This window comes from Ictidomys tridecemlineatus, chromosome 7 (genome assembly GCF_052094955.1).
Source record: "Ictidomys tridecemlineatus isolate mIctTri1 chromosome 7, mIctTri1.hap1, whole genome shotgun sequence".
In the NCBI taxonomy this organism is placed as follows: domain Eukaryota; kingdom Metazoa; phylum Chordata; class Mammalia; order Rodentia; family Sciuridae; genus Ictidomys; species Ictidomys tridecemlineatus.
The window spans coordinates 141,397,635-141,411,655 of NC_135483.1; the positions used below are offsets into that span (position 1 = coordinate 141,397,635).

At 38.9% G+C, this 14,021-nt stretch overlaps 1 protein-coding gene across 14 annotated transcripts in view; it reads left to right on the plus strand.

The window, feature by feature from the left end:
• The window catches only part of Rapgef4 (Rap guanine nucleotide exchange factor 4), a 283,143-nt gene that overhangs the window by 238,224 nt on the left and 30,898 nt on the right, over nucleotides 1-14,021 (plus strand). For all 14 annotated transcript variants that reach the window (XM_005324601.5, XM_078017600.1, XM_078017601.1 and 11 more), the window contains 4 exons: nucleotides 9,741-9,891; nucleotides 12,105-12,193; nucleotides 13,010-13,040; nucleotides 13,260-13,338. In XM_005324601.5, the coding sequence (XP_005324658.2) occupies nucleotides 9,741-9,891; nucleotides 12,105-12,193; nucleotides 13,010-13,040; nucleotides 13,260-13,338 (350 nt within the window). The remainder of the gene's footprint in view (nucleotides 1-9,740; nucleotides 9,892-12,104; nucleotides 12,194-13,009; nucleotides 13,041-13,259; nucleotides 13,339-14,021) is intronic.

A 14,021-nucleotide genomic window follows, 5' to 3' on the forward strand; every position in this document is an offset into this window, starting at 1 on the left:
GAGGTCTACTGGCAGGTCGGTCCTGCGGGGAGAGCTGAGAAGGCGGCTTTGGGTCTAGGGACTAGTCCGGCCATTGCCAGCTAGTGGAATGTTTTGCAGTAATGGAAATGTTTTATTTCGATGCTAACCCAGTAGCTACTAGCCTTAACACTGATACTGAGAAGAACAGAATTTTTATTTCACTGCTACTAATTTAAATTTAAATATCCACATAAGGCTAGTAGCTACTATGTTAGACAGCCCAAGTCTAGTCCTTAAATACTATAAATAAGAGGCTCAAACTAGAATTGCTCTTCTATAATGGCTGGGAAATGTGTCCCAGAAGGCCAGGAACTCATCCTTCTGCACGTAGGCAGCAGTGAAGGGCTCTTTCTCTAAAGTCAAGTATGTGTTAGTGCTTTTGTGTTATACCAAAGACTCAATTTTCAGTCCCCTTTCCCCTCAGGGAGGTGGTATGTGGATTCCTTATATATTCTGAATTTCTAGTCATAAATAATACAAGTCAACTGTGACAGAACTGGAGGTGAAGAGACTCATCAGAAGGTGATGGAGCACCTCAGAAAGCTGAAGAGGTCCTTGGAGATCCTCAGCCTTAGCAAGGAACCTGGGGTGCAGGAATTGAAAAGCATGCTGTTGGGGCAGATCTACTGCAACCCCCTCCCCACCAGCACAGGGCCCTTACCTCATTCCCACCTCCTTAGGAAGGTAAGTCTGGTTGGCCCCACTTTGGTCACTGCTGACATCTTGGTCAAGTGAAAGCCAAGTACTTGACTACACACTTCCATGGAAACTGCTGGAAAAACAAAACAAAACAGAGTAAGTAGAGAGACTGAGGATGAGGAGGCAAAACAACACATATGCATAATTGCTTAGCAGTGACCCCCAAGCAGGAGAGATGTAGACTGCAAAATTGGACAAGTGGATTAACCTCCGTGTTCTCAATATGGGACGCAAGGACAGTGAAACCCTTAACCACGTCCATGAATCACTTGCTTTAGCTGAGTGTTTTTCAAGTACTTAACATTTCTGGCTTTTCATAGCAGCCCTATGAAGAAGCCGGTATTTTTCACTGTGCTTTTTCCAAATCAATAAACTAGGATAATGAAAAATTATGATTTGCTCAGAGAAGGTAATTATTAGTACAGAAAAGATCTGAGCCCTGAGCCACTGACACCTATTTCTGTCCTTAATCCACATTGTGTGTCTCTTCCAATTTTGCTTTTAGCATAGAAAAGGATGGTAGAACTCTATTTAACATTAATATATCAGGCTTTTTATGTGCTAATGAGAGAGATTCTATTCATTAGATACAGTTTGGACATGATTTGACCTGATGAATACAAGTGCTTTATAATGAGTTTTTAAATCATATTTGTTCAATTTCTGTACTTTTCATCTCTAGCTTCTTTAATCTTTTTAATATCTGCATTTTTAAATTCAATTCATTTTTCCTTTAGTCTTAAAAGAAAATTAAAACCCTGTCACCTCTCAGGTAGAACCATGGCTGATATTTTGGTGTGTTTCCTTCTAGTCTTTTTTCTATATAAATAGACATAGATTTAAATTTGAGAATGGGATCATACTATAAATAATTTTGTATGATTTTTCATTAAGCAGTATTTTGTGAATATATTTCTATGCCATTAAATATTTTATATATCATTTCATAAATATAAACATTACCATCCTTAACAATAAGACATTCTCATTGCAAAAAATTTCAATCACTGCAAAAAGAAAAGAGAGCAAAATTCACCAGACATCTCACCATTGTTAATAATTTCATGGAAAACATTCTGGAATGTTTAGGTTTGGGTGTTATTGCCAAATTGCTCTCTTATTGTCTTATTTTCTGCTTTATGGTTAAACTCTGTCATGTTCTTGTTTGCACCATCTATAGGCTGGCCTTTAATTCAACAAGTGATCACAACCAAGTTAATATTATTTTTAATTTTAATAACTATCTGATTGATCCTGAGTATTTACACATCACTTTCTTTATCTTTTCAATACCTGTTCCTCAAATGTGAAGACCAAAGGACAACAAAATTATTTATTTCATTTGACATATAAGAGAAGTTAAGGCAAGGGAGCCAAATAACTACCTGAGAGTCTCTATATACTGACAGATATTTGGAGGAAGTCTATGTCGCACTGATACAATTAGACTACAGTGGACATTGTGGTTGACTCCCCAACATGTGTGCCTGTCTTTCCACTCATAGTAATTGACTACTCTTGACAACATTGCTTCTCAAATTGCAGGCCCAAGCTATCCTGGGGTAGTAGAATTCGAGGAGAGGCTTCCTAGACTTCTAGGTGAAAACATTTTCAACATTCAATACAGAGAATTGGAGGTCTGTGATCCAAATTGTCAGCAACAGCTATCTTGCCAACATGAGGGAACCCTAGGATAAAGCTGAAATGAGCAGAAAGTCATCAAAAAATAGGGTCTATGATGACATCATCAGCATTTGGATTAGTTCTGAAATTTACCATCAAGAGGTTTTCTCTTATGTCAGTGAATACAAGTCTTTGTTGTAAATGGACAGATTCTTACTATTGCTGCTGGAATCTTAAGTATAAATGGCTTACATATAAACTTACAGAGCACAGTAAGTATTTGGTTGAATATTTTCTAATTAGCCTACTAATTTTGTTCTGCCTAGTATTAAACATAAATTTTATGCTTTTGGCATGAAAATAATTTATTTTAGTTTCCTAAATTAAAAAGAAAAAATAGGGCTGGGGATGTGGCTCAAGCTGTAGCGTGCTTGCCTGGCATGCATGCGGCCCGGGTTCGATCCTCAGCACCACATACAAACAAAGATGTTGTGTCCGCTGAAAACTAAAAAATAAATATTAAAATTCTCTCTCTCTCTCTCTCTCTCTCTCTCTCTCTCTCTCTCTCTCTCTCTCTCTCTCTTTTCTCTCACTCTCTCTTTAAAAAAAAAAGAAAGAAAAAATAGAATATAGACTTGCCCCTAAGCTTTAGCTAACACTATCTTTTATATATACTCATCCTTAAAAACAAATACAGTGGCTTCCTTTTCTGAAGGCAAGTTCTCCCCATCACTTATCACTCGTGAAACTGACTTGAAGATGTTGTTTTTATAAGTTAAGTTGAGTTCTCAAAGAGGAATATATATCAAAATATGCTTTTCTTATAGATGAAAGATTTACAAAGCAACATTGGGTTTGTATTTATTAGATGAAGTCAACTTTTTAGGAACATTCTTTAGATTTCTAAGAAAAAAAATTTCAGCTGAAGCCAAATTTGACCTTTGTAGTCCCCCTTTAATTCTGAAAAGTATATGATCTAGATCACCATCAGAGTGGTTACTTCTACAGGTCTGCAATTTGAGAGTTTATTTCCAGTAAAGAAATGATATGATATGAACATGATATATCCCTAAGAGGAAGATGACCTTCTTATCAGATAGGCAGCAAAGTATTTTGTATACATTTCCTCAACCTCATAGCAACGCTGTGAGGTGTTGCACTCTTTTAATTCTGGTTTTTACAATAATAAAAGTGAAACTGAGCAGCTCAGTAATTTGCCCCTAATGACACAGCTTGTAAATGTAGAAACAAGATTTGAACCCAGGCCAAGTGGGTTGCATTGGACTAAGTACAAACTCCTGGTTGGAGATTTTAAAAGAGAGCACTAAGGGTAAGAGATTTATAAAATCAGAGAATTCTAAAAACCCATGGGAAAAAATATTCTGAGAAAGAAAATGGGAGACACATAAAGTAATTGACAGCACAAAATGTGATTTTGTGAGCTCAAAGTTAACACATGGATACAAGCACAGGAGTAGCCTGTGTTGGTACAAAGTATCATAAAGTTAAACCCAGAAAGGCTAAATCTTAGAAAAATTCTGAAACTGTCATTGGAAATATTGTCAGAAATTTCCAGAAGGGGGTCAGTAATAACACCAATAGCCAGGGTTTACTGAGCAGTTCATGTGCTGCAGAAGCAGCCACATGTGTGTTCCCTATGTTATCTCATTTCATCCTTAACCAAGTTCCTAGGAAGCTGACTGAGGAGGAAACCAACACTCTAAACAGTCAATGGACTTAGCAAGGATTACACCTGTTAAGTGGAGAAGCAGAACTTGAACTTGCATTCAGGGTAGGAATAAACTCAAGCAACAGAGAGTAAAGGGCAAAAGGCCCCATGTTATAGTGGGTAAAGAAAAAGCTCTGAAGTCAAAAGATCATGTTTAAGATCTGTATCTTTCAAGCTGCATTACTTGGCAATTATCCCCAAGCTCTGTGAGCCCCTTCTATATAATAGGGGTAATTAGACTTGCCCTACCCATTCACCAGGTTGTTGCAAAGATCAAATGAGGCTATGTGTGTGAAAGTACATTATAAACTTTGAAGTCCCACATGAATTTTGCCATTACTATTGGATACCATCATGAGAGGAATAGAGCATAATATAGAGTAGACAAAAGCTTCGTCTCATCAGTGGGCAGATGACCCCCAAAGTTTGTTTTCAGCTGCAAGCAGAGATCTTGTATGCAAAGCAGGGTTTTCCAAAACAACAACATTGAAGAGTATCAGTTTGAATGTTGATAAGTGTTTTATAAATAGCTGCATAATTAGCATGTACTTACTGCAAAAAGTATACATAATATTTTATTCCCTGTTGTAGGCTGTAATGAATCTGCTGCCTCTACATCCTAGGAGGTTTTCACTTTACTTTCTCTGTGATAATTTTAATACATGGAACCATTATTAGCTGAATTAAGAATAAGTAAATGAGCAGTTAAAAAAAATACAGAAAAATTACAGGTGCCTGTGGTGAGTAAGATAATAACTAGGTAAAAATATATGAAATAATTACAGTGTTTGAACGGCAGAACCGGCATGAGGAAAATGACTCAATGGAATATTAAGCCTGCTGTTGCAGGGTAGAAAGACTGTAGCCTGCACCGTGGCCTTCACTCTGTTCTCAGCCCTGATACAGTGCTGTACACAGATCCTATCTGGCCTCAGCTGAAGGAACTGGTCCAGTTCAATGAAGACCATCACTCTGAATGCTTGGACTGTAGGTGACAAACCAGTGATCAAAGGGTCTATGAAAGATGTGCCAGATGCTTTGGTATTTGTGTAGACTTACTTTCCATTTGACACTGAATTCTTTCTGAGAATATTTAGGATGAATCTATGATCTGTATTTGACAACTTGACAAAATACAACAATTTCAGGCAATTTCAATAGACGTCTAAAAGAGATATGATTTTTTTTTTTTTTTGGTGGTGCTGGGGATCAAAACCAGGGCCTTGTGCATGCAAGGCAAGCACTCTACTAACTGAGCTATATCCCCAGCCCTGCTAGGATATTTTTGAAGATTTTCTTTTGATCTTCTATATGTTCTAAAAGCCCAGTGAGATTGTCATAGGGTAAATAGAAGCTCCAGAACCTCGTTGTAACCATTTCAGACAGAATCAATTACATACAAAGTCTTCTCCATGTCCCCTAAGAAACTGACCCAACAGATAGTTCAGGAAGAAAACATAAGTGACCTGTGGAGGGGCAGAAGCCTAGAGCATGTGCTGGGATCCAGCTCTAAAAACAGCTTCACCCTATGTCAGTTTAGTAAATAAACATCTGTGAGGAGAAAGGCAAGACTTTGTGCGACAAATCAGTTTGGCCTTTTATTTCCCCAAAGGCAAAATATTTAACTTTCAGGAGAAAATAGAGAAGGCCCCTCCTGGTCTTTCTGACTTTGGTCAGTCCTACCTCCCAGGAGATTGTAGGAAGACAGGTGACTCAGCCCTGGCTTAGATACTCCACACACTGAGTCAAAGCTACAGAATTTGAACTTCAGAGAGGGAAAGGGAGGAGTGAAGAAGGAAGGAAAGGAGGGACAGATGAAGGGAGGAAAAGTCTTGGAATTTTTGCACCCCCAGTGTAATTTATTCTTAGTAATTTTGTGAACCCAACCACTAATCTCTAGGCACTATTGCCACTGTGTGGAATTTGTAAAGACCTACTGTTTGCTCACTGGCAACTTTGGGCAGATCTCCTCTCTCTGAACCTCAGTTTCCTCATCTGTAAATATTTCCTCTTTAGGTTTATAGAGAGCCTCATATGATAATTTGAGCATCTTGAAGGTATTTTGTGAACCGTAAAACTCTACACACATTAGAAGCATTATCATATTAATCCGTCCAACTCTGCATTCTGTCTTTTGTTGTGGACAACCAATTTCTACATCAGAAGACAAGAAAAATCTTTGTTCTGACCCACAGAGATGATTGCAGATGTAATTATCCTGTCCTGTGACCCTAGAGCTTAGTCATGAGTGTGCTACTGAAGTATTTGCATTGCTTCCTTAAGTTCAAGTCAAGAAAAACTAGAAAAAATAATCTGGATTATAAGAATTATATTTACTTGAAGCCAACTTGATGTTTCAAACCATTTCAGTCTCATACAACTAGGAAACATTTCCTCCCTCCCTCCCTCCCTCCCTCTGTCTCTTCCTCTCTCTCTCTCACACACACACACTCTCTCTCTGACACACACATTTAACACATCATCAGTGTAATATGTCAGGTATGTCAGAGCTGTGCCCATCAGATCTCTAGCACCCAGCACCATGCCTTACTCAAAGCACTCTCTTAATTATTAGTTGGTAAATCAATTTGAATGATTTCTTTGCCCAATTACCTTTAAAACATTTGAGCATATTTTCTTTGAGAAGTGTATTAATTTATTTGAAAATTCATTTACCTTTTAAAAACCACATCCACATGTTAATTGTCCTGTCTTGATGTTACTCTGCTAACTTTAGGCTAAGGCTCCTACTCTAAATATCAGCTTAGTGAAAGCTTCTATTCCTTCTATATGATATTGCCATCTTTGAGTGATTCAGAATGTACTCATGCCTCAGGGCAGTGAAATATTTTTAAGATTCTAGTTTGTAGAATAACTTAAGGCACAGTGAGACTTTCTTTTAAAATTGATGTGATGATCAAAAGTTATATTTGTGGGCTGGGGTTGTAACTCAGTGGTAGAGAACTTGCCTAGCATGCGTGAGTCATTGGGTTCGATCCTCAGCACCACATAAAAATAAAATAAAGTTATTGTGTCCATATACAACTAAAAAAAAGATTTTAAAAAAGTTATATTTGTACATTTTCCACAGTACAAGGTGATCAGAAAGATGTCTTTCATAGACATTTATTGTTTAGATCTAGAAAAGAGGATAGAGAGAAGAAATCCAGCCTGAGTGATCAGGGTAAAGAGTATGGATGTGACCCAAAGTGGCATCAGGATACTCTAGAAAACTGACTTTGGGAGTGAACTTGGCCTAGTACAGTCTTTGAAACATTCGATTCAGAGTTCAGAATCTTCACTGCCTCATACTTAGTGAGTTTGGCCCCTGCCCCCATCTTAACCATTCCTACTTTCTCCTATGGACTTTCATGGTATGGAAATGTCAAAGTCAGTACCTGCCAAGGCTTGATACAATCCAGGTTTCCACGTGTCTTAGCTCATTCTCTTTTATTACACTAAGATGTCAGAGACACGGTATTTTATCAAGAAGTTGATATAGCTTACAGTTTTGGAGGCTGGAAATCCACATCTGTGTGGCTTCTGATGAGGGTTTTATGCTGCTCCATGTACATAGAAGCAGAGGGCAAGCAAGCATGCAAAGAGGGATGAACAAAGGAGCCGACCCATTTTATAACAACCCCCTCTAGCAAGAACTAATCCGTTCCCAAGAGAACTAATCCAGTCTCTCAAGAAAGACATTAATCCCTCTCAAAGGCCCCATCTCCTGGCAGTTCCGCATTGAGCAATTTAACCTCAATGGAGTTTTGGTGAGGAAAAAACCATATGCTAACCAAGCACCCCAAAACACAGTTACCACAAAATTGAACAAAAGAGAGCATACTTTCACTTTGTTAGCAGTACTTGATTCTCTTTAGATCCACATTGCTTTAATGTTGTTGAATGTGATAGCTGAGAAAGAAGTTAAAAATTATTTCTTTTCGCCTCCTCATTCCACAGGTGAGTACATGCAGGTCTACAGCTGCTAAGTGACTCACTCAAAACTCATTTAGATAGATGATGACATCAAAGGAACTTAAAGCCTGATCCTCCGACTCTTGGGTGAACCAGTACCTAGATTTCAGTCAGTCAGGTATTACGGAGCTGGCATCCACTATGTCCCTGACAGTGCTGCTTCCTGCCACAGAAAATGACCATGAAGTGGGCCCAGCATTGCAGCTCTTTGGAAAGAAAATCCAACTTATGAATGCATACCAAAGGGTTAATCAGAAAAGAAATAATTTTCACATAAAGTGATCTTTCTTTTTTTTTTATTGTAAGCTCAGAGAGAATTGTAGCACTACAGGTTGAGCAATTTTCTTTTTTATGAATCTCGTGCTCAATTTATGAAAGCCATTTTGCAACCCATTTACATGCAGTAAACCTTTGCTTTAAGGTTCTGTCATTTACCTTGATCATGATTATTTATAGTCTTTTTAGAAAAGGCCCTTTACTCGCTTTGCTCACAAGCACAGCGCTGCCACAAGGCAGTTTTCGATGGTGCCTTTTAAGTCATGGTAGTGAGCTAAGACATGGCCAGTCTTGCAGTGAGCTATGAGGCTCAGGACTGGTATGTGATGGGAACAGAACTAGCTGGAATCAGGAGTATTGCACTTTCTCTATATAATCTCAGCATTTTATGCTCCTTTTGTGTCTGTTTGCTCACTTGTGGAAAGCAAATGACTCCATAATCTCTAGATTGGGAAATAGAGGTTAACTGATGTACCTTGTGTGAAACTTGCAGAGCAAGTTAAAAATACTAAGTTTTGTTTTTGTTTTTTTATGAACCAGTTGTCTATAATACAAACTATTATGATCACTAAAAAAGATAGTGTGTCCTATCTAAAATATTTCTTGATGGCCTACTATAATTCATACAAGAATTTGAACCAAGAGCAGGGCCCTTTACTCCGGCCACAGAGTGGGCACTCAACCCAGTATTTCTTCTGTTAATGGATAAATACAATTTCTAGATGAAATGTTCACTGTGCTAGGCACAGTATAGAGTACCAGACAAATAATATATCATCCAAGTTAGAAGGGATTTATAATTAAGATGGCTAGCCGTAAATGCCCAAATTGACAATGAAGCAGGTTGTGATTCTAGACAAGAGGAGAAGGTCTGGTGTAGTGTCTGTAGTCCTCACCAGAGGCCACTTCAGCATCTTCCTAATGCAGGTAAGCTGACCAGCCTCCAGCCTTGCTTGCCCACCATGATATCTCTAGACTCCCAGCAGGTTAGACACCCACGTGGAAGAGTTTAAGTGCAGTGTCATAAGGATATTAAAGCAATGTGGGCAGGATTATAGAAACCATCAAGAGATGGCCAGGTACCCTGAGACAATCAACAGCAGGTGACATTACCACCCAGGAGGTGAAGGGCAAGGCAGAGGACGGGAGGGAATAAGAGCTATAGCTAGACACAACTAGAGTACAGAGGACACATAAGTCCATGTGAAGCCCCATTCCTTGGGCCATTATCAGGTCCAAAGTGTGCAGGAGCGAACCAGGGTCCATGTGCATGTGGTGCAGGCACTTCATGTGGGCTGTCTCTTGAGGGCCTACAGGAGGAATTCAGTCTAAAGTTGGCATCTGTCACTCCGCCGTTGCAAGCAGCCCAGTGGAATGAGGGTGAAATGGCTAAATGTCTTCCTTGACCCCTCGGCACTTACCATGCACAGCCTTCTCAAGGTACAGAACAGGAGAGAATGGATTATGCCCTCAACAATAAGAGACGAGTCATCCGCCTGGTTCTACAGTGGGCTGCCATGTATGGAGACCTCCTGCAAGAGGATGACGTGGCCATGGCTTTCCTGGAGGTATGCAGGCTTATTCCTTTCAAGGCTTATTCCTGTATACAGGAACTTACCTGTGGCAAGATATCCTCCCCCCTCCCCCCCCCCCGGGGACTGTAATTGCCAGTTCTAAACTTTGTTAACATGTCCATTTGTCAGAAAGGTACTATAAGTAAAAGAAAAGCATCCACATTATCCCACCACTCTAATTCAATAAGTAGTGACTTTTTAATGTAGTTTCATCTGGTCTCTTTCTCTTTGTGTATTTCGTAGGGTTGTAATCACATCAGTACCCATCATTTTGCAGGCTGCTTTTTATTCTACACATCAGGATTTTTTCATGTCAACACATTCTTTATGATTAAAAACTTCTAATGACCATTCATCAGTTATGCCACAGATATATTTATTTGTACCCCGTGTTGTTGAATATTTACGGCCTTTCCAGTTTTCATCTTCCTAGAATAATTGTGCAGTGAACGTGTTTTTGCTCGTTGGTCTGTCCGTGGTTGCTTATGTTCCTAGAAGTAGGATTACTAGATCCAATGGTAGATGTTTTTGAGTGAAGTAGACATTTTTACTAAGGAATTACTAGCACAGGAAGTGGGAGGCAATACAGTATTTCTGATGGTGTGTGTTTACTTTGTGAACACTGCTCAGGCTCAGCTGCCCTTTTCCTTTCTTTGGTTCTTTCCCCACAGTACAGCACTGGCCTAGGCATTGAGTCCTGGACTACTGTAGTCCTCCCACCCATGGAGGACGTGACCCAAGACCCCCAGTGGAGATCTGAAATCAGATAGTACTGAACCCTATTTCTTTTTGTTGTTGTTATTCTAATTAATTAGTTATACGTGACAGTAGAAACCCTATTTTTACTATTTTATTTCCTATACACATATACATATGAGAAAGTTTTCATAGATTGTGCACAGTTAAAGATGAACAGTAATAGATAATTATAATTATAATAAAAATTATTTTAAATTTATGAATTGTTTATTTCTGGAATTTTCCATTTACATTTCCAGACTGCAATTGACAACAGGTAATGGAGACCACAGAAAGCAAGACCCTGAATGGGATCAGGGGGATAACTGTACTTTCTCCTCCAAAACTTAGTGAGGCTCTTACTTCTATGTAGGTGCAAGACAGTGTGGCTTCTTTCATAACTTTATGGCCTGTGTGTTCTAAAATGAATTCTCCAAGAAAATGCTCCCTCTCTCAAATTCTGTCATTTCGGGTGATGAAGGGGAAGGTGTACGATGGTAGTCCCCAAGGCTGTAGATTAAAGTATTTTGTAAATAATGGAGTGGCCCATCCCCGAGGAGTACAGGGCCTTCATGTAGGTGAACCCTGCACTGTGTGGTTCTCATGGTCTGCTGTAGAGACCACCACTTCTAAGCAGGACAGGGCACAACTGGGGCTGCTAGGTGATCGGTTCAGCTCCCAAGAAGTCAGCAGAGTCGCAAGTTGGTGGCACAAACTCAGCATAAACTCAGTATAGTGCTGAGGCCATGCCTGAGTTTACCACTGACAATTAATCACATGGGTGGTAAATGTTAAATAAATAACAAATACTAAGATAACATTGAAAATAAATAATAAAATTTCCCTGAAAAAAATCTGAGGGGAAAAAGTGTAGAGCATAAAATTGCCTAACACATGACAGTGTATTATATCAGCATTATATAATAATTCATTTGCATTTTTTTTAATTTTAATTTTTATTTTATTTGGGTAAAATATAATTTAATTTTTAAGTTAAATTATAATTCAATTAAATTATAAATTAAATTATAATTCAATTAAATTATAAATTAAATTCAATTATAATTCAATAAATTATAAATTAAATTAAAGTATAATTTAATTTAAAATATATAATTTAATTTTTATTTTTATTGTGGTAAAATATACTATGAAATTTGCCATTCTAGTCATTTTGAGGTATACATATTTTGAGGTATATATATATATTGAGTTCAATGACATTCATTTCATTCCATTGTTGTGCAGTCATCACTGCTATTTTTAAAACTTTTTATCATTTGCAATTTTGAACTTGGACTTATTGTAGTATTTTTTTTTTCTCCCTTTTTCTCTCCAGTCCATGAAACCACCATGGTCTGGTAATGCTAGTGAGGCAGAACATATAGGGACATGTCTTAATTGCTCTCTACAGAAGCGTGCCCCTTTTGCAGTTCTTGTTAAAAGCTTGTGACCTTTGCCAATTACAGGAGTTTTATGTGTCTGTATCAGATGATGCCCGCATGATCGCTGCCCTCAAGGAGCAACTCCCGGAGTTGGAGAAGATTGTCAAGCAAATGTAAGGAAGGGCTTGGCTTTGGGGGTGTGCTTTCAGCAAGTAAGTGCCTGCCTTGCAATCAGAATACCTTCTGAAAAGTCCTTTACCTGAAGAAAGGTTAAAGATGGTCTTGTAATAGCCACAGTGTTCTGATTTGAGCAGAGGAGCCCAGGGACAAGTGGCAATAAGGCCAGATGAACACAAAGACTGAAACTACTGTCAGTTGCCTTCTATGCCAGAGCACTGCCATGAAGAAACCTGAGAGGGAAGAGATCCTCATATGGATAGTCCAGGTCAATAAATGTGGGTCCCTGCAATAAAATGGTCAGTTGCATTTTAAGAAAATTTGAGAACAATTATTAGATGGAAAATTCACTTTCTGCTGCCAGAGCTATTGATGGCGAATATTTGTGTACAGAAGGTTTTCAGATGCTGTTACTTCAATTAAATATTGGAGAATGCTCTCCGAGATAGACTTTGAAAGCTAGAAATCCTGGTGTTTAAAATCAGTTGTGCCTAGGATCTGCCTATGATGAGAATTAGTATCTTTGACAGCAAAGATAGTGTTAAAATGCCTCCCAAAGGGATTCTGTGATATTATTTTATAAATATATAAAAGGTTATATAAAAGCAAAGCTATCTGGAGCTGGGGTTGTGGCTCAGTGGTAGAGTGCTTGCCTAGCACATGTGAGGCACTGGGTTCGATCCTCAGCACCACATATGAATAAGTAAAATAAATGTATTGTGACCATCTACAACCAAAAGTATTTTTTTAAAGTAAAGCAATCTAAAATAATAGTAATGTATTAAATAATGTGCTTTTTCTACTTCTCGTAGTTCAGAAGATGCAAAGGCTCCACAAAAGAAGGTAAGATGCATCAGTTCAGATTCTCTCATTTTCTATTCCCTGTAGAATAACAAACCCCAGTTATATGACAGTGTATAAAGTAATATATTTTTTATAAATAAAAACTATATTTGCTTCATTCCTTAACTCCTATTGTTTCTCAGATGCCTTTCTTCTGAGTTGCTAGTGTGGGCTGGTCAGTCCCCCTGATGGCACTCCCTGTGGTTATTGTTTTTATAGCACAAGGTTCTTTTGCAACAATTCAACACAAGCGATGAGAGGGCCCAGAAGCGCCAGCCTGTCCGTGGCTCTGATGAGGGTGAGAATTCTCTTCCAACTCCTGCTTGTGTAGGCTATTTATTATGCCCCTGGAATCATCTCCTTGAACCCACAGAAAAGCTCTTCTTGAAGGTGCCCTTGTGCAGGCCAATTATTTATGTTCTTGAAGTCCTGTGCCCAGTGCTAAGGTGCTTGTCTATACTTCCCTGACGCTGAGTGTCCCCAGCTGCCACCTTCATGTGAAAGAAATGGAGATTATCTTGGGCTGAGATGTCATGCAGCCTCTGGGACTAGCAGGTGGGAAGGCACCTGGCCTATTGCAGATGCCTGGGAGAAGGTGGAACACCAGGGCTATCAGCAGAGGAGGGCTCCTTCCCAGGGAGAGCACTCAGGCCTGGAACCCAGCCTCCTTAGCAGGAGGTGAGGGTGCTAACTTTGTTGTTTGGTTGCCAAGATTTCTCCAAAGAATCACAACCATAAATAATTATAATAATAAAATTTTCAAGTCACCAATGAATCTTATAATCTATGAGTGCCTCAAAAGGGTGATAGGAGCTGGAGTTGCTTCCAGAATTTTTGTGTTCAAAGGTGAGCCCGTGAGTGCCATATGCCTTCTACTGTGCTAACTACCAACTGAGCTGTGTGGCCTGGCCCCCAAAGAGCAACCTGCTGAAGCAAAAAGGCAGAATATCAACATATGCTAATGGCCTCAGGCAGAAGCAG